Here is a 26,773-nt window from a genome sequence, read left to right as displayed (position 1 = left end):
ATTTTAATTTTAATAATAATTTCGTTTAGTACACTTGATAATTTTACAAATATTTAATATTCATTTTCAATTTAAAGTATTTTATTTCCCTTAACAACAGACTGCTAGTTCACCACCATTGATCGCAACCAGTTTTACAAACAGGTCTTTTTCTTCATTAAATCATTATTTTGAAGTAGAAGTTGCATTTAAACGTAAACAGCATGCCACCTAAAGGTGCTGCAAAAAAGCAGGTACATTACTACTATTATACTACTAATAATATTACATTATGTTTGTTTGTAGGACTTTGTTTTGGACTTGGACTTGGTGATGATTTTTTTTATAGAGCCGAAAAGAATAAATAATAAAACATTTTCTGTAGTAGCCAGAGTTGAGAGTGGCTGGGGATTTTATCTGTGTGTTAATTAAAGATTTTGTAGAGGACAAAAAAAAGAACAAACCCGACATACAATACATGCTGTGTTTGTGGGTACAACTCTGTGTAGGCCACATCTATCCTGTCAATTAAATCAGGATGCGTCTGGCAAAATGATTGAACGATTTGCACAATTTAAAATTGTGCAACGAAATCGTTTCACAATTTCAAATCGCGCTGAGCAATTCAGTTGAACTAGGCAACACTGATGTATGGAAGACCATTTCATAATTATTTTAGGTGATATAATTTACAGTTCAGGTTTTCACACTTCTAAAATTAAGAGCCAAGATTTAGCACCCAAAATAATTGTTTGACTAAATAATTTAATATAATAATTATTTTTATCATTTTGAAAGGCTGGACAAGCTGGTGCTGGTAAAACAAAGCAGGCTGGTCGCCCTCAACGGGTCAGCATTGCACCAGGAAAAGTCATCAAGGTATAATAAACTTTGACATATTTACCATTGAGCACCATTGCAGTACATTACAAATATTGATTATTTATAATTTTTGAACCAATATAAGGGAACACTTACAGCAACTTACACATTTTCATGGAATGAACCATTATCTGACAAGGGTGTTTATATATATTTAATAATTTGAGTTGTAGGTATCTTCTCTGAGAGAATGGGCCAATGTCGGTTTATCCAGGTAAGCTAGCACTCATAGACTAACAACACCACTTTTGGTTTGTGTATTTTCATTTAGGATGATGACGACATGACTGAAGTAGGTGATCAGGTACATGGAGAAGAATGGATGCAGGTAAAGTTCATGTTATTAAATACACTAAACAAAAAGCTTTTCCTAATTAATAAATGTGAAAAATGTAAATGAAACATTTTTGATAAAATAACTTTTTGTTTTTCACTCTTTCAGACAAAGACACTTATAAAACCAGATGATCAGTTGGAGTTGACTGAAGCAGTGAGTATAGATTGATATCTAACATGCCCACTAAAATGTGCCCATATATGGACATAATTATGTCATATCACTACCATATTTGGGCATATCCCTACCATATTTGAGGACATCACACTTTCTACTTCCTAGAGTAAAATAATTATAGTAAAATTGGTATCCAAAAAATTGTTATTATTTTATTTACTTTTATCAACAATTGTTTGTCTTTTCTTATATTTTTAAAGGAAATGAAAGAAGAATTTACCAGGATTTTAACAGCTAACAATCCCCATGCTCCAAAAAATATTGTTAGGTATAATTTTAAGGTGAGTGCACTAAACAAAGTAATTAATTTTAAGACCTATAATTTGTTTGCTCGCTCTTTCATTCATTGTTATTTAATACTGTTTTCTTGCAGGAGAAATGCTTTAAGCAGACATCTCATGTTGATCAACTTGCCATCCATTTTTCTCTGGATGGAAACATGATCCATAAAGATTCTGATGAGGCAAGGAGGCAGCAGAGTAAACAAGGAGCTAGTGAAGGTATAAATCACTTATTTATTTAACTCTTCTTATACAGTAGAATCTTTTGGAAAATCCTTTTTAAGAGGTCACTTTCCCATTAACAAGGGGAAAAATATATGTTTAACAATGTCAAACTCATATTCAGAGGACACACCTAGTGAAGAGGACAATTTGTTGATCTTGAAAGTGTCCAATTAAGCTTAATTCCCACTAAATTAACACAAGGACAAGCGTGTTGACCAATGACAATCGACAGTTTGAATAATTCATCGCTTGTGATTGATTAACTCATTTACGTTGCGTTACGTCCTTGCATTACGTCTCTAATGGGAACCGATCATGAATAATATGTTAAGAGGTGTGGAACTGATCGTGTCGCAGCCACAGATAAACTATTTGATCTCCAGCATCCTGTTAGATTTCCTTGATCTAATCTGTACTTAAATTGTGTTATTACTATACATTTAAACTAATAAACCTATGAAAACTGTAACCCATTTTTTTTTACTATATATTTTTGTTTATTTTACTTTTATTAACTTTATAGATCGTCATTCTGTTAGTAAGCACAGTGGTATGTGATGCAAATTTATATTTTTTGCATGATAATTAGCAGCATCTCATTAAAACTGCATTTTGCTTTTAAGATCATCCTAAATACACCGGTTACATTAAAAATTCAATAATGTAAGCAATACGAATACAGTCCTTTCCTATTATATCCCATTACAGTACTAGAGGCAGATTCAGCTTCAGCTGACCAAGCCCCCCTCACAAATTGTAATGCAAATATAGGACATCAAATTAAGTTCAACACTTCATTTACTACTTTTAGGCCCTGCCTGCCCTCCCCCTCTCTCCCTATTTCAAAATCCTGAATCCGCCACTGCTACAGTTTTAATTTGAAACATGGTTTGTGTATCAGTGGCAAATAAAATTCCTCATTTGCTTTTTATTGTGCAGTTTTTGAGTGTATGCCTTGCTTTATTTTAACATTTATTTGTAAATCTCCATGTTGCATAGCTTAGCTTCAAAGCAAAATAGGGTGCACACTGTGTATTTAACATTTTTGTCAACAGACAAACTCTACGACGTAATGTACAATAGCAAGGAACCAGAAGTACATGTGACTGCGAAATGTTGCATTCTGGGATGTTTTAATGTTAAAAGTGATGTGTGAAGATTTGTTTGTTGTTAATTTGTTTTGATTATACTGCATGTTTTTACAGCTCTCATAGTCTTTCATCAACGTTTTACTGCTTTTTTTATTTCATGACCATGTCAAGCAAACTTCATTGCATCTAAATTACATAGAATAAGTTATTGTCATATTAACAATATCTTGACTGAAATGAGAACAGTTTTTGAAAAAGTGTAATTGATTACTTAAACAGTGTATATACTTTAGATCGTTTCAATCTTCATTAGAGATCTTTATATTGCAGTGATGTAGCAACAAGAAATAAAGTCGTCCGGTTGTCGCAAGAAAAGAACAATCTTTGTTCAAGCCACTGGGTTATCAAAGGCCTAATACCAACCATATTGAGTTTGTTTGAATTATAATACAATTTTTCACCTGTCGAATTATGAGTAATAATGAAGAACCAAACTTGACACAGAATTCACCTTCTGCGTAGTTATCAACAGAAATTTTTGTAATAATAAATTTAATTTCTTTCAAAATAGCAATAAGTGAGCAAGCTATCAGTGAAGTTGATGAAGAAAAGAAAGAAGATGGGGAAGAAGGTGAAGCAGAAAAGCCAGAAGGAGAGGTACAATTCAATTCAATTTCTTGTTATTTAAAAAATGCAGAAAAAGAAAAATCGTAAACTCTCAACTTAAGTATATAGAATGCTTCTCCATCTACGATACATTTTGGAGTTTTACAATTGTTCAATTAGAATCAATACTCATAAAAAAAAAAAAATGTTGAAGAAATTATTAAAAATAAATAAATCATTTTAAAAAATGTAGAAAAATATTTTGTTAAATAAATAGAAAAAAACCACTCATTTAAAAAGTATAATTTCTAGCCTAATTTCCACACAGGAATGCAACCCCAAAAACTTGGATATATTTATCTGAAAGTATGTTTTTTTCTTTTTTATTTAACTTTTTTCCCAGCTATCCTAATGTTAGTCTTTTACATGTTGTCAATGTTTTTTTCTTTAAGACCGAAAAGAAAGTTGAGAAAGTAAGTGATGAGTGTGAAAGTTCTATGATCAAATAAAAGATGTTTTAAATCTACTAAACAATGGTTTAATGTGTACTCTATTTAAATATAAGATCTGTACTAACCATACCTTAAATAATTCTTTCTATCACTGATTAGATGACAATGACATTTCAGTCATTGGAAAAATAGTTTGAAACAAAGAGGTACTGATTTAAGTTAGGATTCTATTAACAAAGTGTGTTTTTCTATTCTTTATGATTCATTAGTAGGTTTTTCTTTGTTTGTTTTGTTTGTTTGTTTGTTTTATCTTTATACTGAGTGACCTCTTCAGTCAAAGACTGATCTCCCAGAGGGCCCAGTTGGTGATCAGTGGCTGTGATGTACTAATACACCGGGGTAACCCCCTACTCGTCTCGAAAGATGTACTAGGTTCTTTAAAGTGCACACGAGCAAGTTGTGTACACTGGACCTACGGTTTATAGTCCTTATCCGAGAAGACTCGTTCTACCACCAGAACCATGGAGTGAGTAAGCCTCGAACCCCTGCCGATGTTATGGCTACGTGATTATGGTTCCACTGTCTTAACCGCTCAGCCACTCACTCACTTTATTGTGATCATAATTGCTGTGGAGAATGAAATGACCTAGGGATTCATATCAATTGCATGTTTACCAACCAATGGCACCATATATATAACTTCATATAATTAAAAATCTCTAGTTCTTGTTTTTCTTCCTTCAGTAGCTATGCCATATTTTCTGAGATAAAATCAAGTGATGTTAACACAATCTTTTTTCTTAATAATCATAAACGTGTGCTGTGATGTCTGAATTCATTTTTTTGTTTCTAATCAAGAGCGATGTGCCCATATATGGACATGATGATGTCATATCACTACCATATTAGGACATATCACTACCATATTTAGGCACATCATACTTTTTTTTGTCAAACTAGTTTGATAGTATAGACAGAGCTATATAGATTACAACCTTCAGTGTACTACTATACTACTGCATGTTCAACTCTGGTGTTAAGCCTTCATCATAAATCTGTCTGATTTGTTGTATTATTTGTTTGTGTTTTAGGCTGAGGAGGCAGGGGAGAAACAAGAGGAGGAAGGCACTACTCCAGCACCTGGTAAAGGCTCTGAGACGGGAAAACTAACAAATCAATTCAATTTTTCGGAAAGAGCCTCACAGACCTATAACAATCCATACAGAGTAAGCAACAAATCATATTAATTATTATTAATCATGTTGGTAGTCTATGAGTGCTAGCTTAACTGGAAAAACAATAGCCTATTGTATTGAACTATAGCCCAACCGTACATTGTGTTTGAGAGTGTAAGAAGCTATTGCTAGAGATTAAAGCAAAGCTGTGTCGATCTATCCAGGTAAGCTAGACACGTAATAGCGCGACTCTGTTATTTCTGAGTTGTCTTACCTGTTGAAGAGGCTGTTACTTCATTTGCCTTTGTTATGATAATGATTCAATATGTATCAATAATGTCTGTCATGACTGAGAGGTCCTTTTTATTGACCAATTTTGGTCTCACAAGACGCCTTTGGCCTGGCATAACATGGCTGGTTTTCCAAAAAGTAGGGTAGTGCAAAAGTCTGGTTTTCGGAGAGTTTCTAGTTTTCATAGATTATCTGTACAGTATTATACAATTGTATTTGATTGTGTTTTTGACATTTTCTAAACAGGAGAGAGGAACAGCGACAGAACCTCCGCCAAGAGCCAACTTCTCCGCCACTGCCAATCAATGGGAGATATATGATGCCTACATTGAGGATCTGGAACGACAGGTCAGTACAGGTCATATTTCAATCTAAATTTAGACTAAATAATCATGATTGGTTCATGGGATATAATTTTGCTAATGGTTTGAAATGAGACCATCCATTTATGTTGCTAAAACTGCAAAAAGAGATTTTAAATATGATTAATATTGCTGTTATTGTTTTCATATCTGCAACAATAACATTTTTAATCTTTTACATATAATTGTGATAGTATTTAATATTAACTATATCATATATATAAATCCAAAGGCAAATAACTGAAAAAATGACAATGCTGTGGGTATCAGTGGCTGGATCTCAATGGAGATACAAAATGACAATGCTGTGGGTATCAGTGGCTGGATCTCAATGGAGATACAAAAAAAAAGCGAAAAGCTAAATAAAAACGATAAAGTAAAACAGTCAGAAAAGTTAGCAGAGCTTTCAGGCAACACTAGCCCTTCATCATTGCAAGTGATATATATATTATAACTATTATTGATTTATAAAAGTATAGCATGCGTTTGAAAAGTAAATTATATCACATATTTTGTTGTTATTGTTTGTTTCTTATATTTTGCTATTAATGGTGGTGTGTTGGGATCATGGCAGGCTGAGGTATATTTTTTTTTGCAAAACTTATTTGCAGTGAAAAGCACTTTCCTTAACCTTATTCCCTTTCTTTTCGTGCAATACCTTTTATCTTCTGCAAACTTTCTTTTGACATTTTTTATAACTTTTTATGCCATTTTTTATTAGTGTCCCTAATAAGTTAGTATTTTTTGTTTTCGAAATTGTGATTTTGTTTGTGCTTATATATGCTTATTTTATATTGTATAGTGAAGAGCCCTCTTTGTTGTTAGCACTTGCTGTTTCGAGTCAGCCTCAAAACTTGCACCAACTATAACCTTTTTTAAAATAAAATTGTGATTGTACCTTTTTTTTTTTGTACTGATTATACTAACACAGAATGTTTTAATTCATTTTTAATATTCTAATTATTAATTTAATTCAGTTATTTTACCTAATAACAATTTGACAAAAACCAAACTATACTTTATTAGTTTTTGAAAAATGCGTCGATTTGTTTAAATTCAAATTTTAGGTTATTTTCAGATATTAATTGGTGTTTAATACAACAAATTTTAGAATATTTCTTATGTTTATTTCTGTTTAATTTTAGCTTAAATATTTCCTAATTTTGTTTTATATTTATCCTAAGCTTATGTTGTAATCTTATCATAGTCAGTCCACAATTCAAGAGCTTCTAACTAATGCCAACATTTTCACTTTTCTGAAGTCACTAAATTTCCTTCAATGAGTGTTTTGTGTTTAAGCCCTGTCTACACTATCAAACTAGTTTAACAAAAAAAATATGGTAGTGATATTCCCAAATATGGTAGTGATATGACATCATTATGTCCATATATGGGCACATCACATATTTGTCACATAAAGTTTGCTAGTGTGGACAGAGCTTTAGAATGATTTTTTTGAGATGTTTTTCAGAATATAAAATTTCTAATATGACCTGATTTGGTTTAAATATAAAATACAAAATAAATGTCAGTAAAACAAACATATAAACTTTATTATCTCAAATTATTTAGGAAAAAGCAAAAGAAAAGAAACAGTCATCATTATCGAAGAAGGATGACGACAAAAACAAAAAGAAAGTCACCGCATTGGAGACGCAATCAGACGATATTTCACGAATATCAAAAGCGTCTAAGATTGTTGAGCGAATGGTCAACCAAAATACGTATGATGATATAGCACAGGGTATGTTCATTCATGAGTATTTTATTCATCAGGAATTAAAAGCGTTGGTTTATGCATAATGCGTTTGTTCACTCGGTTCCTTTTTCAACACCTTTTTCTGACAACTAGTTCCTGAGTTTTTTAGTGGAACTTATAGTTCAAACATTTACTATTCTTTTTGATGAGAAAATGACACAACCATACAGAGCTCAGTGTTCATTAACAAATTAATAACAGAAGGCTTTTCTGAAGTCACTAAATTTCCTTCCATGAGTGTGTGTTTAAGTTCTGTCTACCTTATCAAACTAGTTTGACAAAAAAGTGTGATCTGCCCAAATATAGTAGTGATATGCCCAAATATAGTAGTGATATGACATCATCATGTCCATATATGGGCACATCATAAAGTTTGATATTGTAGACAGAGCTTAATATGAACTAGGAAACCTGGCACTGAAAAGCATGCATATTACTGTGTACCAAATCCATACCATATGAATATTGAATTATTGTTAAATTGTAGATTTCAAGTACTGGGAAGATGTTTCAGATGAGTACAGAGACCAAGATGGTACACTTCTGCCGTTGTGGAAATTTTCATATGACAAAGCTAAGAGGCTAGCTGTCACGTCACTCTGCTGGAACCCGAAATATAAGGACTTGTTTGCTGTAGGACATGGATCATGTACGTAGTCAGTCTAAACAAAATATTTAGGTTGTCCCATTGATTGAAAGTTATATTGACATTGAAATGTTTGGTACACAAATAAGCCTTACTCTGGAGTAGTACAGTAGGCTAGTTCCCTATGTTTCAAGGCATATTTCCCATTGACATGGCCATGATTGTGATTTAATATGTTTTAGTTTATCTTCAGGAATGAATAGTTTGTATGTACATGGGTGCCTTGAAAACATTGTAATTTTTGTCACGTATGATCACACACAAATATAAATTGGACATGTGTTGCATGGCTTCTAAAGCAAAACATGGACAATTTGTAAACTTAGCTTTTCTCTCTCTTTCAGATGACTTTGTTAAGCAATCTCCTGGTAAACTACTTCTCTACACTCTTAAGAATCCATCATTCCCAGAATGCATCTATGACACCGAGAGCGGCGTCATGTGCTTAGATATACATCCGGAACACCCGTACCTAGTAGCTGTAGGCTTTTACGATGGATCGGTGGCAGTGTTTAACCTTACGAATGACAGTACAAAGCCAATGTACCAAAGCACAGCCAAGTCAGGAAAACATACAGATCCAGTCTGGCAGGTTAGAACATCTCAAATTAGTGGTTTATTCTCCTCAACGTATGGAAACAAACATCTTTGGCAACCTAAAAATTAGTTATCGCATGTTAATTCGTTGTCAACAAGTTGAGACATTGGAATGTGCTTCCTCACTGGATTCTTTAACATAGCCTTGGCACGTCTTGGGTAGTGCTGCAGTAACTGCAGTAGAATGATTTTGAAATGATCCGTAAATGACACAATATGTATAGTTCGCAAATTGAAAGCTTCCTAACTAAATGATTTCTGTTGTTAGATTTGCTGGCAGAAAGATGATCTGGATAACAACCTCAATTTCTTTTCAATATCATCTGATGGCAGGGTAGTGCAATGGACTCTTGTAAAGGTATGTCAATAATTCTTTCGTGTTTAAAACTCTGTCTACACTACTTTATGTGACAAAAAAAATGTGATGTGCCCATATATGGACATGATGTCATATCACTACCATATTTGGGAACATCAAACTTTATTTGTGAAAGTAGCTTGATAGTGAAGACAGAGCTTAAGAACATACGTTTATCGGTTGTTTTATACTTATGTTAAGACAATACAATATTTGGCTTTTATTTTTTATTGCAGCACTTTAAAAAAATCCACTATTAACAGATTTCTGTCTACGTTATTTTCAGAATGAGTTAACGTATACTGATGTCATTGAGTTAAAACTAGAGGATTCCATACAAGAAGGTCCAGAAGGCACACAAATCACAACACTAAGTAAGTTAGCTCTACTACTAAATCGAGGTCATTATGGATTTAACTAAAATTTTAGTGTCAATAGGATTTTAGTTCAGCTTCCTATACCTCTGACCTGTCCAACATTCTTATAGAACCCTCCTTTTGGGAAATCTTCTATTAAGGGGACACTTTCCTGTGAGACAAAAGAGGTGACATACTGTATGTTTTATAACACTAATGCTAATCCCTATTCATGGACACCTCTATTGAGGGGACACTATGTGGATCCTGCAGGTTTAAACCATAGACAGTAGGATAACTTCTCTGAACCATGTTTTTCTCTTATTCATAGGTTGTGGTACAGGTTAAATTCTCTGAACCATGTTTTTCTCTTATTCATAGGTTGTGGTACAGGTTAAATTCTCTGAACCATGTTTTTCTCTTATTCATAGGTTGTGGCACATGCTTTGACTTCCATAAGAAGACCGACTACCAATTCTTAGTTGGAACAGAAGAAGGCAAAATACATAAATGTTCGAAGGCGTATTCCAGCCAATTCCTGGATACCTTTGATGCCCATCACATGGCAGTGTACAGAGTGCAATGGAACTACTTCCATCCTAATGTCTTTTTATCCTGCAGTGCTGACTGGAGTGTCAAGATCTGGGACCACACTTATCCCAAGTAATTCATTTATTTATCATCACATATTATATACAATTACATACAATATTATCATATATCACAGTCTGCAGTGCCGCAAATAGCAATTTTTGTAGGTGGGCATAATCCATCCATTCATATTCAGACATGTGCTTCTTTGTGATCCTTTGAATTACAGTCCATATCATACTTATCCCAAGTAATTCATTTATTTATCTTATCACATATGATCACATATCTGTGCCACAAACAACACTTTGTTTTTGTAGGAGTGGAAGTGGGCGTAGTCCATCTTCCATTCATGTGCTTTGTTCTGTCTCTTTACATTTACAGTGCAATATTAGTTTTAATATCTGTCCTTAGATTGAAAAACAAATATTTAAGCAGTGCAGGTCAGATTTCACAGGACCCTCTACTCTTTTAGGAATAGCAGTCCTTTTCTTTATATGCATTGATCACTTTCAAAAGGAACATAGTACTAAAATAGATAGATCTTTTAGAATGGATCTATGAATAAGCTAATAATTATCTTGCAGGAAAGAGCCAATGTTCACCTTTGACCTTGGTAATTCAGTTGGTGATGTTGCCTGGGCACCATACTCTTCTACAACATTTGCAGCTGTTACTGCAGATGGCAAGGTATGTATTAACACATTTGTTAACGTGAGGAAAGGTGGATGGGCAGAGGTTGAAATGCTATTCCTGCAAATGATCCATTTTTAATTATTAATATTAATTTCCTTTACATTGCACATACTGTACAGTACATGCTTCAGAATACGTACCACTCCCTTTAAATCTTGTCTACACTATCAAACTAGTTTGACAAAAGCATGTGATGTGCCCGAATATGATAGGAATATGGTCATCATCGTGTCCATATATGGGCACATCACATTTTTTTGTCACAAACTGTTTGATAGTCTAGACAGAGCTTTAGATTGTGTGGATATATATTTGATATGCATTTTGTTTTTGACTTTGTCACAAATAGGTACATGTCTATGATCTGAGTGTGAACAAATATGAACCAATTTGTGAGCAAGCTGTTGTACAGAAGAAGAAAACTAAGTTGACGCACATTGTCTTCAACCCTGATCATCCTATTATTTTAGTGGGAGACGACAGGTTAGAACTAAATTTTATAATTCCAAACATGGAGTAAGACACTATAAATAGGATTGTGTAAATCAATCATTTGAATTTACAGGAATTGTTTTTAATAACATTTTATTAGTGGATAACAACACTTTATTATTGTATTTAGGATTATCCTATTAGTTTTAGCCTCATTGTAATCAATGCCTAAAGCTCTAAAAAAATGGTTATGTGCCCACACATGGTAGTGATGTGCCCAAATATGATAGTGATATGCCCAAATATGGTAGTGATATGACATCATGATGTACATATATGGGCACATCACTTTCCTTTTGCCAAATAAAGAAACCACAAGACCGTGGCCATATGTCCCAATCTGATAAAAAGGGATTCAAAACAAATGTTTTAACATTAATTTTCAGAGGTTATGTTACAAGTATGAAATTATCTCCAAATTTGAGGAAGAAAAATCCAAAGGTAAGGTTTTCATCAACTGCAAGTGGTTGGATATAACACTTGTCATTCATACGAGTATACACATCCAAGTACTAGCTTAATTATAGACGCTGCAGCCCTTGTATAATTTTATGAGCTATCAGTTTTGAACCTGAAAATATGTACGGTCAATTACTTGTCCTTTGTAGTATGAATAAAATGATTCCTTAAATCAAGGTTGTGAGATGCTGCACTTGTCATCCAACGTAATCTTGTGCATCTATAAATACCCCTAGTTCACTCAGCATTGCTTCCTGTCTATTAGTGGCTAATTAATAGCTTTGAAAGAGCGAAGAATGAAATAGATTGTAGACTGATAAAATAACACACAGATTTTTTCCAGTCTCTCTAGAACCAAACTATTAATATTTGTTCTAGCAATCATAGCCTAGCAATCATAGCCATGGTCTGGTAAAGACCCCACCTCCCCCCACCCCTTCATCAACAAAACAAGATCAAGGTCTCCCCTTAATACGTGAGGTCATAATTGTAATTCAATCTGTTTTCTCACCCATTTTTATTTAAAGCGCTTTGGGACAGTCTGGTAATTGTTAAAAAGCGATACATAAATTTGACATAAATTAAATCTTCTATTTTCTCTCTTGTAGAAAAAGGAAGGGCTTGAGGAACAAATTGCAAAAATGAATAAATTACTTGACTTGGTCAGGGAACCGATTGACAGCAACAAGAAGTGACAAGTGACGCCATTACAATTATGCTGCAGCAAAGTACTACCAGAATTTTATTATGTCCGAATATCCACCTTGAATTTCCGTCCAATTGTACAGTCATGTACATTTGACTTGAATGTTTGGATGAATCTTTTTTCCATTATTTTATATGGTAGAAAATACAATGTTTGGATCACAATTACCTAAGAACTTTATATCAAATAGATTCAATATATCTGAATTTATTTATGAATAAATAAATATTAAATATTTTATTTACATATTATAGTGATAAAATTTCATAATATAATAATAATATAACAAACTCTTATTGAGGAATCTGAATTGAATCCATTTTTATTATTTGTAAATATTAGTTTATAGACTTTATTTCAAGATTGAGTGTTGGTATGTTTACCAAGAAATAAACAATTTCTGACTGTAATATTTGTGTGTAATTATTTTGTTGTGAAAGCTGTAGGCTTTGTCTACACTATCAAATTTTATGACAAAAAATGTTATGTGCACATATATGGACATGATGATGTCATATCAGTACTATATCATTATCACTACCATATTTGGGCACATCACACTTTTTTGTCAAACTAGTTCATAGTGACAGAGCTTTAGGAAGCTCCAAAATGGAATTATCTATTTCATAAATATGGAAGCACCTAATATTCAGAGGACAATCCTTGATTGTGTCATAAGCTATAAATAACCCTGTATTTCATCTTAATATTTTGTCTTCCTGTTTAAAGAATTTACCAGAAAATTATTTTTATTTATAATCGAAATCTGATAAAAATGTTCACATCTACTGTGATTTTTTTTTTATTGAGCTTTAAATGACAAAATCACATCTCTATAAAGCTCTGTCTACACTATCAAACTAGTTTGACAAAAGAAGTGTATTGTGCCCATATATGGTAATGATGTGTCTAAATATGGTAGTGATATGACATCATCATGTCCATAAATGGGCATATCACATTTTTTTGTCACATACAATTTTATAGTGTAGACAAGGCTTTAGATGACAATTGCTTTTAAATTATATTGTAAATACTAATATGTGTTACTTATACTTGTTGGTAAGATACTAAAACATGTAAGAACTCAGCTTGAGGACTGTTGATGAGTAATCATATTTATCCTGTAATACAGCAACTTGTTTCCTTTTCTTAAACAGATGTATGTGGGCTAACAAGAGGCCAAAGCCAACTCAATTGCCAGTGTACTAAACAGTCAAGGCCATAATGTATTCAAAAGTTCCTAAAAGTGAATGTCAAGAATAAATATGTATCATTGAGTAATGTGATATTGAGGATAAGTGATAAGTGATTCGGCAGGATCAAGTTCCTGGAAATCAACTACTGCATAGACCTACCCTCCACCAAACCCCTCTTAAAAAAAAAAAAAATCACATAAATTGTGCATACATATTCTCAAATAGACAAAATAAATTGTCAAAACCATTTTTTTTTCCAGATCTAAAAAAAAAATGTTTTTCAGTATTGTGAACTATTAAATTTATATCTAATGTAAATAAAATATATTTAGGAAAATTGCCAGAAATATACCATATCAAATTCATTCACTATCCTTAAAAATGGGAATCATATATGGGAAACATATAAGATGGTCGACCTAAAAACAAAATAAAACAATCCTAACAAAAAATCCGGACATATTTGACAGTAAATTGAACCCCGATCGGTAAGCCACTTAAAGGAACCACCTGACTTTTATAATCTAATAAAGTTTTTTATTCAGCTTGCATTTACATATCTTTTGTTCGTCACTACGTACGGAGGAAGTAGAAATTACATTAACCAAAATATTAAGCCAATTTATCATGGCAATAAGATCTTTGCAAATGAACTGTGAATGATAATAAGCACATACATGCCACTTTTAAGGCTTTGTCTACACTATCAAACTTTATGACAACAAATGTGATGTGCCCATATATGGACATGATGATGTCATATCACTACTATATTTAAGCATATCGCTACCATATTTGGGCACATCACATTTGTTTCCAAACTAGTTTGATAGTGTTGACAGAGATTAAGGATGTACTGTCTACTTAGCCTCAAGCTCAAGGCTAATTTAATGTTTATGAATTGGCCCATTAAACATGCGTTTTCCTGATGAAAATGACAACATTTCTAAACTAAAAGGGAAAAAAATTGTAATGTTGTGAATCATCAATAGACTATCTTTGTTAAGCTCTGTCTACACTATCATACTTAAGCATACTACTACCATATTTGGGCACATCACATTTTTTTGTCAAACTAGTTTGATAGTGTAGACAGAGCTTAAAGCAGGGTGACATATTTTTAAGAATTCAGTAACTGCTTCATTTTAAATGCATTCCAATTTTAGTTTTCTTCTTCAACCTTGGCCATTTGAATCCTGTTTGGTTGAGGATATTGTGCATTTTCAATTACTCCATTACCAAATTTCAATTCTAAAAATTGTCTATGATTGTTGGGTGCTTTTACTTGCATTCCTTCAAACTCTAGAGTCACAAGCGGCAAGAGGAAGTGTTCTGGGAATTCCTTATCCTGTTTATGATCCTCAAACCAGAAGTCTTTAGTCATGATGCCATCCCTAGAATAAAATGGCCATATATCAACATGAAGATGATTGGTTGAACTATATTGAACACGGAAATAGTCCCCCTCGTGAGGCCATGCTTTCTCCCATACATAGTCCTGGTCGTCTGTGACGCCACCCCCGTTTTTAACCGCTTGAAGATATGAAATTTTATCGACGTCTTCAAGGTAAATTCCTATATCAACATCATAATCCCACGGGATAATTCCTTTATGTCGTGCGGCGCCAAGCAAGCTTCCGCCTTCTAGCCAATACCGAATATCCAAGTCATCGAGAATTTGAAAAACGTGTTTAGCAGTTTCTCTTAACGCTTTCATACAACACGGGGGTGTCCAATGATTCTCGTATAAGTATTCTGGCATGTCGTTGTAAACCGTATCAAAACAACGATCGCTCGTTTTACTGCAACCATACCAATTGTGAACATTGTCGCTGTGAATGACGAGTTTGACACCAAATTGTTTGTAAATGTTGCGCAAACGCATTACTTCATTTTGTTGTTTTCTGTACGCTATTTGGTCGTCACGACTATGGCAATCATCGATGTAAAATTTTATATCTTTAAAAAAGTGTACCTTCCATTTATGAAGATTAGCTTGTATATATAAACTATTTAAAATAGGACGTGCATAGGGGGCGCTTAGCAGGTGAAAATTGCTCGTCCTCATCACGACAACGTGATTCCCACGTATAGAATCACATGTTTCTTTGTACGAGTAACTATAATGAAGTGTCCAATTTTGATAATCAAATCTAAGATTTTCACAAGATGCTTCTTTTTCACGTTCTGATAGTTGTTCCAATCCAGCCGCTCCAATTTTAACATCTTCTTTCGTATTCTCTAACTCCTTAAATGCATTTACAAAACTTTTTAACTTAGAATCAGAAAAAAATTTGATACCATCCGGTACGATAACTACATATTTTGTTAATATATAATTTTCAGGTCTTGATTCAGCAATATTACGGTGTGGTTCATTTAGTAACGTCACTATTTTTGTCCTTTTATTTAAGTTAAATAACGGTGGGTACGGTTTACGGTCAGTCACAATTAAAATATTTGAGTTTGGAAAATGCTCAGCAATGTTCTGATCACTCTTACTAATACAATTATCTTCAAATTCAAATTCTCTAAATATGAAAGTTATATCATCTGATTCATCATCATCGTCACCATCATTACGTTTCCTAGGCTCAGGCTCATCACGATATAGCTGAACCTGGTTATCTTGTTCGGCTGACAAACGCCTTTCATCCGCGTGATGGTTGTCCAAAAATGCAGGGTCACATTGTTTCCTCGATAATAGATAGATCATAAATAGAAAATTTAAGACTGTAAACAAAACAAGAACCTTCTGCCATCTATGCGACAAACGCATATCTAATTATCAAATTATCAATTATGTTCCGCGTAAAATGATGATGACTTTGTTCACTCTCTGGAATCTCTACTGATGATGTTGATGATGATTCGCATGAATGAATCGATAGTAGAGGGGGATTCCCTAACAAATTGGTGCCACTAGAGGGCGCTGTAGATTCAATACAAAATCAAAATGGCTGCGAGCATGTGCAAAATTCATCGTCAGGTAATTTCTTTGTATTAATTGAGTATAGTGATTATTTGGTTTGTAGACAGTAGCGCTTACATTGGTTACATTTAAGTATATTTGGATATGTTAATTTGATTTAAATTACCACAATACCGTCGTATTTTAGCCCTAGGCCTGCCAACGTTGATTTGTAGCCTCCCGAAAGAAGACACATGTTCCCCGTCTTGTTGGATTTTCCAGGCATGAGTAATAACTTTCCTTCTTGCATCATGCGAAGTCGTTTTGTTCCGAATCGTTTCGCCCAATGGCAATGGCCAATTTGTATTAGTTTAATTAGTCAGATTCACAAATCAGGCGCTAATGCAGTTTCGTACCCACCCCTTAAAATTACTCCAAATGATTTCAATACTTCATCTAGCCTACTCACGAGTTGTCTACAGCATTCAGCAAGCATAAAATGGTAAAATATCGATAATTTCTTATTTATTACTATTTTTAATCAATTAATAATTGAGCACCCTTCAGAAATCCATCGCCAGCTTAGCTTCGCGAAAATCATCGCTAGGCCTGCCGATGAAAGTACGGAGGCCTCATAGGGCATCGATCTATAGAGGACGCTCTTATATGATCATATTATGGCGATAATAAAATATTTTTTACATGTTCCTGTTGAAACGGATTTTACGTTTTTTTCATAAAGAAATATTTTGTGTTTAATTATGTTGAATTCTATTTATTTTGAATGTTGTGTGTTATTATCTTGTCAAATTATATTTTTTGTAAGGGTCCCTAATGATCAGCTTCGGCTGGATGGACCACCCTCATAAAATATTGTTGAAATAAATTAATGAATAGACATGAAATCATGTATTCAGTGTCAGCAGAAGTAAAATAAATTCTAGTAATTGATGGAAAACATTTTTATTATAATTATTGTATTACTGTACATTACATTTCAATAAATTATATCTTTCTGTTTTTTAATTCTTTTTATTCATTTCATTTATTTATTTGACCTACAAACCATAATGTAAAATAAACTAAAACAGAGGAAAATTGGTCAGTACTATCTTCAAGAGTCAGCAGTTCCATATTTATCTTCTTTTCTGTGTGAAATTCTACTAGTAAAATGAAAGAACAAATTAAAAACATAACATAATTATGATGATACCCACAATGATGAATACAGCAATTGTATAGTATTTCTTTTCTTTATTAAAAATACGAAACGCATGTCGGAAATAATGAAAATTATAATTATTTGGTGCGTGCTCTATAGAACGCAACTGTTTACTCTTTAGAGTTAATGTCCTGTGAGGCCTCCGTACTTTTATCGGCAGGCCTAGCGATGATTTTCGCGAAGCTAAGCAGCTGGCGATGTATTTCCGAAGGGTGCTCAGTATTAATTGATTAAAAATAGTTTTAAATAAAAAATTATCGATTTTTTACAATTTTATGATTGCAGAATGTTGTAGACAACTCGTGAGTAGGTTGGATGAAGATTTTGAGTAATTTTAAGGGGTGGGTACGAAACTGCATTAGCGCCAATCATTATATGATACCACAAATAAATTTATAAATAATGCTTTTTAGTTTTCTTAATTTTTTTAATGAATTTGTTGTATTGTGTTGAATTTGAAATATTTTCTAGGTCTAGCATTTTATTTTTTTTAATATGTAATTAATAATAATATTTTGTTATACAGTAGAAACAAGTTTATATTTAATTTAAAAAGTTAAATATTACGCCTAATTAATATAATAATTATTTTTTTACATATTTCTTTTCAGGTCATACACCAGGCGCGGTTACAAGTACGCAATGTTGTCCCAGCAACAAATAGTGGTAAAGGTTGCTTATTACTTCACCAAGGCAACCACCATCAAACAGAAACACATTTGCATCAAGTAGGTATTGTGGGTAACCAACAATTTAGACTTTTGCTCAAACCTGGGCACAAGTCAAAAAGTCTCAAAAAGCTGAATTTCCCACTAAAAAATAATTAAATGGCATAATTTGATAAATGATATAAATAAAAAATTGTTTTTTAATTTAATTTTCAGATAAAAACATATTCAAACCAATCAGGACCCAGAAGTTTTATAGGACAATTTATTGACAATCTGAAATCAGAGATGAGCAAGAATAAGGACATGAAGGTATATTACTGTTAAGTGAATAGAATAAAATCTTATTTAAAGAATAATTTCTTCCAGAATCACCCTTGATTGAAGATCTTTCCATAGCTGTTTCCAGTGTTTTATATTTGGCTTCAACTATTGTTGTTAATGAAAATTAACAATTAAATTAGTTAGATTTTTTTTATAATTGAATAGGAAAACATTAAAAAATTCAGGGAGGAAGCAGAGAAATTGGAACAGTCTGATGCTTTAAAGGCAGCTAGAGAAAAATATGTAAGTAAAATTGAATATATAATAAATTTAATAATTTATATAAATAAATATATTATAAATATAATACATTTCATTTTATCAATGTCATTATTTATTTGTTATGATTTTCTTTTTCAGGAAGAATTAGGAACAGAAACAACTAAAAGTAGTGAAATATTCAAGAAAACATTTACTGAAATTAAAGGGAAAGTAGAACAGGTATTTTAGCCATTTTCTTGTGACTGGCATATAAAATTTATTAGCGGAGAGAGAGAAATTCAAACTGGTGCTAAATTTCATGGAAAATATTCCCAGCAGCTACCCCAAAAAGACACCTGATTTGATTGGTTAAATTGTTTTCACATGCCATGCATTATTTTCTTCCATTTTAATGATTGAAGGTACTATTACTAGATATTATTAGGTACACTGATAATTTTGTGATATGTTCTTACAAACTTTATGTGACAAAAAAATTGTATGTGCCCATATATGGACATGATGATGTCATATCACTACCATACTTGGACATATCTCTAACATGTCGACTCTATCGTAACTACTGCTTATTAGTTTACAGCCGAACTAGGCACTTCAAGCTATAAAAAATCCCAAACTATAAATTGACATATAATATATGATCAAAGTTACGATGATTGTCCTACTCCTCTTTCAATTTTCGATATTTTGGGTCACGTGATTGACAGTGTCATCTGGTTTAAACATATTTTAAAATGTTATGATTTTGCCATTTAATTCAAAAATTGTATGTGCCCATATATGGACATGATGATGTCATATCACTACCATACTTAGAGATATCTCCACCATATTTGTTTAACAGAGTGTTGAAGAAATGCAAAAACAAGAGTGGGTTAAGAAAGGTATGGATACGGCTGAAGGCATCTCAAAGACTGCTAAAGGAGCTGCACAAAAGGTATCCAAATCAGGTGAAGACATCTCAAAATCAAAGGCCTTCCAGTCTATATCAGAGGTAAGAAAGTTACTTTAAACACATCAATAGCCATAGATTTTTTGGGACACTCTTATTCAGGACACTGTACTTTAGTATGCTAAAGCCTTGTCTACACTATCAAACCTTATGTGAAAAAAATTGTGATGTGCCATATATGGACATGATGATGTCATGTCACTACCATATTTGACCATATTTGGGCCCATCACACTTTCTCAGACTGTCAAATTAGAGAAGCTACTGAAGCATAAACAATACTGTTATTAACCTAAGATCACCTTTCCTGTCAGGTTTGTTGTTGAAATATTAAAATAGTGTTTCTTTACAGGGAGTGAAAGCTGTAAAACATGAGATTGATGAGAGCACGACTGGCAAGGCTAGGGCATATAAGGCACCAGGTAAAGATCACAGGCTATATGATATGTTATCTTTTTCTAGCCCTGGCTATAATTTATAGAACTTATGTACATGTCCAATAATAAAGCAACAAATGACTTGTTACCAAATTATTACATTAAAGCTCTGTCCACACTATCAAACTAGTTTTACCAAAAAAAGTGTGATGTATCCAAATATGGTAGTGATATGGCACATCATATTACGTTTGATAGTGTAGACAGAGTCTGTAAAAAAAGAAAATGTTTGATTTGTATTGAAAAATAATCAATTCTTTACTTCTACTTTTTTAGTGAAATTGAGGAAAAGGACAGAGAATTTGGCAAACATGCAATCTGACAGACCAATAGAAATAAATGAGTAAGCACAATTTATATAATACTGATAGATTTGTAAATGTAAATTATTAATCAATTTTGCATTCGACCTTCTACAGACCGTTGACATCCAGCAACAGAGGCAGATCTAAGGGGTAGCACTACAGTACTAGGGCCAAAAGGCATTTCAAATATAATATGTATATGTGCCTATATTGAACGAATTGTAGTTATGATTTTATTATAATTATGCCATAGAGTGGCCGAGCAGTTGGGACAGTGGAACCGTAATGACGTAACCATAACATCGGCAATGGTTCGAGGCTGATTTGCTCCATGGTTCTGGTGGTAGAACGAGTCTTCTTGGTTAAGGACTATAAACCAGTGTACACATCTAGCTCATGTGCACTTTAAAGACAAGTAGGGGTTACCCCGGTGTACTAGTACATCATAGCCACTAATCATAACTTTTACTGAAGAGGTTACCCAGTTTAAATAAATAACAACAATTATTCTTTAATTGCTTCAATTCACAGGGATGATACAGGAATGGTTTTACATAAAGATTCTAAATTTTATGAACAATGGAAAAACTTTACAGACAATAATCAAGTGTTTACTAGTAAGTAATTTTAAATTGCTTTATTAAAAAAATAATAACTAAATAAATTTAAAAATTCATTAATTATGTAGTATATATTAATATAATTAATGATGTATCAATTTTTGTGTACAGAAATTTTAGATTGGAAAGTAAAATATGATGAAAGTGAGAACATGATGGTTAGAGCAACTAAAGCAGTTACAGATAGAGTTAGTAATTTACTAGGTAAGAGTTGGTTTTTTACTCTACACACTTTGCTTTAATTAGACAAATATAGAAAATGTATTGAATTCTGCTCAAACCATAGAACTAGTTTTTCACCATGGGCAGGGACTATTGAATATGATAGCACCAATCAGCCTATTTATTTTATTATTTTCTTATTTAATCGAAACCAACAACAATAATTATCGCCACTAACAGGTTTGATACAAACAAAGCCAGGACTGTTTAAAGTACCTTGATTGGTCCTAACATTGATCAAGGGCTTCTCTCGTCCAGTGCCCACCTATTGACCAGAGGAAAGGCATAAAAGCCAATACGTCTGAGGCAGATACTAGATACAGGGGCTGCCATATAAGAGTGCTGATTTCAAATGCCTAACTGGACCCCAGCTCCATATACAGCACCCGATATTCCCAGATGGTCTCCCATCCAAGCTCTAACCAGGCCCAAAGTTGCTTAACGAGTAAATTGAGTGTATCAATGCGAGAACGTAAATACAATTCTATACTTTAAAAAAAAAGAAAGGGACCTTGTAAAATATGAAAGGTGGGTGGGAGAGGTATCCAGACTGGATCCACCTATGATTTAAAACCTGATTTTATCAATACTTTATTCACTACTTTCTTATTAAATTTCAGGTGGCATGTTTAGCCCGACTGAAACGTCGGAAGTATTAACAGAAATTGTCAAAATTGATCCATCATTTAGTAAAGAGAAATTTTTAAATATGTGCGAGATAGAAATTATTCCAAATGTATTAGAGGTAAGGAGCACATGTTACATTTATATGTAAATAATTGTACAATATGCATGTGTAGTAAAAATATGTAAATTATTAAAATGAATCTGTGATAACATGAGCCATCATTTTTGGGGTTAGAAGCAGATTCATTTGCTGGGTCGTAGTAATAATTACAGATAATTAGAAAACCAAATGAAATTTTTCTTTTAGGCAATGATACGTGGAGATCTAGAAATTCTTAAAGATTGGTGCTATGAGGCTGTAAGTATATACACATTTTTTTGTATTCAGTTTTAAAAGATTCTTGGGTTATTGATATTACCAATGACATATCTAGTATGCTGGCTTTTGATTGGCTGGAAGTGGCAAAATGGCTTATTAGATCAAAATGCCACAGAATAGATGAAGTCTATGGCATGAGTTCTGAAATAAATAAATGTGAAACGCTGCAGTGTTTTAAAAATTATTAGCCAATGAGATGCAATGAAATGAGTCATGTGTGCACTATCATAACTAGAGTGCAAACATGCCACTTGTATATGTTGTCATTTCTAGTACACAACTGTTTTGCTAGACCTAGCCTAGGCAGTTATTTGGTGGCGATCAGAGTGGTGCTTGCCGCGGTAGGCCTAGACCTTGCTTCCTAGGCTAGGCGATGATTTGGTCAAGAAAAAATTAATATTATTTTTCTCTTTTGTAGCCTTACAGCCAGTTAGCAACTCCTATCCAGCAAGCAAAGGCAATGGGATACAAATTTGATTCAAGAGTGCTTGATATAGACAGTCTAGATGTAAGTTGATTTTTTTCAGAAGTTTTTATATGAATATTGTTAAAAGCATAATTCTTTTAGGAATATAGTGTTTTTGTGAAATTTAGAAGTATTGTAATTTTTATAAAATTGTGTATAGTGATTAAAATACTGTACTCTCTTTGTAAGAAAAAGCAAATTAGGCACATTCTTTTCATAAATTATATGTTTTCTTGAAATTAGATTGCAATGGGCAAGATGATGGAGCAGGGCCCAGTTCTAGTCATCACATTCCAGGCCCAACAAATTATGGTAGTAAAGAATATGAAAGAAGAAATTGTAGAAGGAGACCCTGTAAGTATTGATTAGTATTATACAGATAGTGCCTGCTTAGAGGTGAAATATTATACAGATATTGACTGCTTAGAGGTGAAATATAAGATTATATTATACATCCCGCATGGGGCACTTAACAAAAGAAGGAAATGGATTAAGCCCGGCGCACACTAGAGCTTCCGGCTGAGCCAACTGGCACGAGTAACACTTGCCTCACAGTGTGCGCCGGGGATTTCGTGAGGAATCGGCCACGCCAAACGTGAGCTTCCTGCTCACTAAAAAATTCCACTGCGCATGACATGTTCTGATTTATTATGATATTTCACCGCGTGCTGTATAGCGTAGTAAGTAATTATCCAATCAGAAAATCGCGTACTGAAGGCGTTTAGTGTGCGTCCGATAGAACGCGATCATAGTTTGCGGCAAATTTTTTAGTGAGCCAAGTGTTACTCGTGCCAGTTGGCTCGGCCGAAAGCTCTAGTGTGCGCCGGGCTTTACATCAGCTTATAATAACAAGTAAAAATTACAACATCAAATATAAAATATAGAACTAGTTTGACAAAAAATGTGTGATGTGTCCAAATATGGTAGTGATATGACATCATCATGTCCATATATTTCTGATAGTGTAAACAGAGCCTTAAGAATTGTAAAATGTTTAAGTTAAGATAGTAGTGATTGTTATTGAAAATTGTCTCGTATTGAAAAAATGTAGCCTGTTGCATTGTAGGTTAAATAAAACAAATAAATATAAAACTAATTATTTGTCATTTCAGGAGAAAGTGATGCGAGTTACGTATGTATGGGTGTTGTGTCGTGACCAGGAAATACTTGACCCAAAGGCAGCATGGAAGGTTCTAGATCTGTCAGCAAACTCTGCTAAGCAATGGGTTTGATAACATTCAATCAATCACAATGATGTATGTTTTACAAGATTGTTGTTCAAAAGCCTTGGTTTTCTCATTGATGGAAAGATACATCAGACATTGTTGGAGCGTTATGAATTTGTCAGATCTACAAGTGTGAACTGATGCTTTATTGTGGATGCAACATTTGCGCACTAACAGTCTTATCTTCAATTGATAGTGTAGACAGAGCTTTATCAATGTGGCCATATGTTTAGCACCTCAATTCTCGAAATGATGAAGTTGGATCAATATAAATCTGTTTGATTTCCCTTTACTAGCCTGATAAAACATCCTATCCTATTTTTTAAAATTAACTTATACGTAATTTCACTTCCTATGGACCAGAGATTCCGAAATAAAAGATTTAATTTTAGAACTGGTGCTTCCTAGCAGTTTGATAGTTGCATGTTTACATGGAAATATTAACTAAAAATCTTTGTCATTTATTGTTTTGAGACTCGGAGATATTTCTGTATGGAATACTTTACCATAAACAAACAAGCATGTTTTGCCATAATTTTCTTAACATCTGTCTACACTATCAACCTTCATGTGACAAAAAAATGTGATGTGCCCATATATGGACATGATGATGTCATATCACAACCATATTTGGGCACATCACACTTTTTTGTCAAATTAGTTTGATAGTGTAGACAGAGCTTTAGATAACAATAACAAATAATATTCCATGACATTTAAAAAAAACTCAAACTTCTGTGGTTGTGTCTGTATTTATTTACTTCATTTCCAGTGTTCACCTGTGATGGTGACAACATCTGTTATATTATTGTAATAATTACAATTAAAAATGGTATAGTTCTTCTATAATTAAATATGCTGAATAAATTTTATGATATATGAAAAAGAGTGTAGTATTTTCATTCATGTCTAACATTCAGATGACACTGTTGTAGACTCCTGCGATAATCATGAGAGTGGGACTATCGTATCAGGCATAAAGAAATGACTGTGTTTTAACCTCTGTCTACACTATCAAACTTTATGTGACAAAAAAATGTGATGTGCCTATATATGATGATGTCATAACATTTTTTTGTAACATAAAGTTTGATAGTGTAGACAGAGCTTTATGACCATAGAGTGTTTTAATGGGGGTGCACATTTTACTTTATATACATTTTTACTCGGAAGCCGAGCTCTAGCAAAGTAAATAATATTTTCCCCCTTTTAGTTTGCAAGACTCAAAATTGTTTATTTGTTGTCATATATGGCGGCTACTACGTTCCCTGAATATTAAAATTTATTGTTTTAATCTTTTTTCTCTTCTAAATTATTTTCACTCTCCCCTAATTCGTCTATATCCCTCTCCGGTTCCTTTAATTCATCAATATCATTATCAGTTGTGTATTCATTTGTATCATTTTCATTATACAATTCTGTATCATTACCAGATGTGCCCTCTTGAGTTTCGTCTTTGTCCTTTTCTTCATACAGCTCTTGGTTTCTTAAAAATGCCCGTCGTTTCCTCTCTGGTAACATTTTTAATTCTTGTTGGTATTGACTGTCCATTGAGGCCTGTTCTGATGAACTCAATCCGTGGCTGTATTATAAAGAAATATATTATATATTAAAGATATACTCCAATTAAAATTACTAAACAATCATAAAATTAACATATAAATAAATTCTAAAATATTATATCAATAGATGTGTAATACAGTACTAGGTCTAATAATACAAAAAAAACATAGAAATAATTTGCTGTCAGTCCTTCTATAAATAATAATGGTAAACACTTGAACAATTAAAAATAGTATAATAATATTATATTTTTTCTGTATTATTGTATGTATACCTTCTTATTTCTTTTCCACTTTCTCCACATTTTCCACACACTTTAGCTTCAGTTGAACATTTTATACAAATTATATGATATGCATGTTTCACAGTCCTTTGTTGACATTTTGTGCTGTAATATATTGAAAAAGCAATAGTTAAAACACATTTGTCTTTAGGCAAAAACAAAGGCAAAAACAAATGCAAAAATGTTACACTATTTTTTCATCTACAAATTTGAGAATAAATATTTATTCTTCCTCATGTACCTTTGAAATCCAAGATTACAAAAGTAAATACTGAAATTTATAATAAAAAAGAAAAACACTCACCATTTTTTAGGCTGTGTCAGTGGTTTGTACTTTTTGTACTTTATCTTCCATGCTATCATATCTGCACAACGTGGACATAACCCTGTGATTTCCATAGTGTTTAACTGTTTAGTTTTATGACTTGTGTCATGTAAATCATTCTTGAAAGCAGACCTATTTTTGTACTTTTGACTACCAGCCTTTTTGGTGTTACCTTTCTGAGTACTCATTCTAGAAACAAGGTACAAAGTGTAACTTGAAACGTGAAAATGTTATTAAACAATTTGTTTTGTTGTGCAACACATGCAAAAGGGAAACCTTTAAACGGGGAAACCCCTAATATGAT

At 32.9% G+C, this 26,773-nt stretch overlaps 4 protein-coding genes across 7 annotated transcripts; 2 read left to right on the top strand and 2 right to left on the bottom strand.

The window, feature by feature from the left end:
* The first annotated feature begins 122 nt into the window (after nt 1-122).
* On the top strand, nt 123-12,928 carry LOC140063257 (dynein intermediate chain 2, ciliary-like). 4 transcript variants are annotated; one of them, XM_072109785.1, is made up of 21 exons: nt 123-233; nt 778-858; nt 1,133-1,189; nt 1,304-1,351; nt 1,576-1,656; nt 1,749-1,875; nt 2,405-2,431; nt 3,544-3,629; nt 4,031-4,051; nt 5,122-5,256; nt 5,743-5,844; nt 7,431-7,602; nt 8,105-8,266; nt 8,608-8,855; nt 9,129-9,218; nt 9,505-9,592; nt 10,006-10,237; nt 10,753-10,855; nt 11,211-11,344; nt 11,740-11,794; nt 12,421-12,928. In XM_072109785.1, the coding sequence occupies exons 1-21, from the start codon at nt 204-206 to the stop codon at nt 12,505-12,507; spliced, it is 2,166 nt and encodes a 721-aa protein (XP_071965886.1). In that variant the 5' UTR covers nt 123-203; the 3' UTR covers nt 12,508-12,928. The 4 variants fall into 4 exon arrangements, with proteins under 4 accessions (XP_071965886.1, XP_071965889.1, XP_071965888.1 ...); XM_072109788.1 differs by lacking the exon at nt 2,405-2,431; XM_072109787.1 differs by lacking the exon at nt 4,031-4,051.
* A 58-nt stretch (nt 12,929-12,986) lies between these two features.
* LOC140063258 (ribitol 5-phosphate transferase FKRP-like) lies at nt 12,987-16,580 on the bottom strand. Its single transcript, XM_072109790.1, has one exon. It carries the CDS (start codon nt 16,494-16,496, stop codon nt 14,880-14,882), a length of 1,617 nt encoding a protein of 538 aa, XP_071965891.1. The 5' UTR covers nt 16,497-16,580; the 3' UTR covers nt 12,987-14,879.
* An 87-nt stretch (nt 16,581-16,667) lies between these two features.
* On the top strand, nt 16,668-25,154 carry LOC140063260 (mitochondrial import inner membrane translocase subunit TIM44-like). Its single transcript, XM_072109794.1, has 15 exons — nt 16,668-16,706; nt 18,462-18,578; nt 18,735-18,830; nt 19,008-19,085; nt 19,203-19,283; nt 19,909-20,058; nt 20,369-20,438; nt 20,730-20,796; nt 21,290-21,375; nt 21,490-21,582; nt 22,221-22,345; nt 22,535-22,585; nt 23,025-23,114; nt 23,316-23,426; nt 24,185-25,154. The coding sequence occupies exons 1-15, from the start codon at nt 16,674-16,676 to the stop codon at nt 24,302-24,304; spliced, it is 1,368 nt and encodes a 455-aa protein (XP_071965895.1). The 5' UTR covers nt 16,668-16,673; the 3' UTR covers nt 24,305-25,154.
* Nucleotides 25,050-26,744, bottom strand: LOC140063262 (uncharacterized). The gene is made up of 3 exons (XM_072109798.1): nt 26,449-26,744; nt 26,136-26,249; nt 25,050-25,880 (listed from the first exon to the last, which is right to left on the bottom strand). The coding sequence occupies exons 1-3, from the start codon at nt 26,655-26,657 to the stop codon at nt 25,589-25,591; spliced, it is 615 nt and encodes a 204-aa protein (XP_071965899.1). The 5' UTR covers nt 26,658-26,744; the 3' UTR covers nt 25,050-25,588.
* Between the last annotated feature and the right edge of the window lie 29 nt (nt 26,745-26,773).

This window comes from Antedon mediterranea, chromosome 11, assembly GCF_964355755.1.
Source record: "Antedon mediterranea chromosome 11, ecAntMedi1.1, whole genome shotgun sequence".
Classification (NCBI taxonomy): Eukaryota; Metazoa; Echinodermata; class Crinoidea; order Comatulida; family Antedonidae; genus Antedon; species Antedon mediterranea.
The sequence above is the reverse complement of the archived record's forward strand: the minus strand, read 5'-3'. Positions and strand labels throughout refer to the sequence as shown.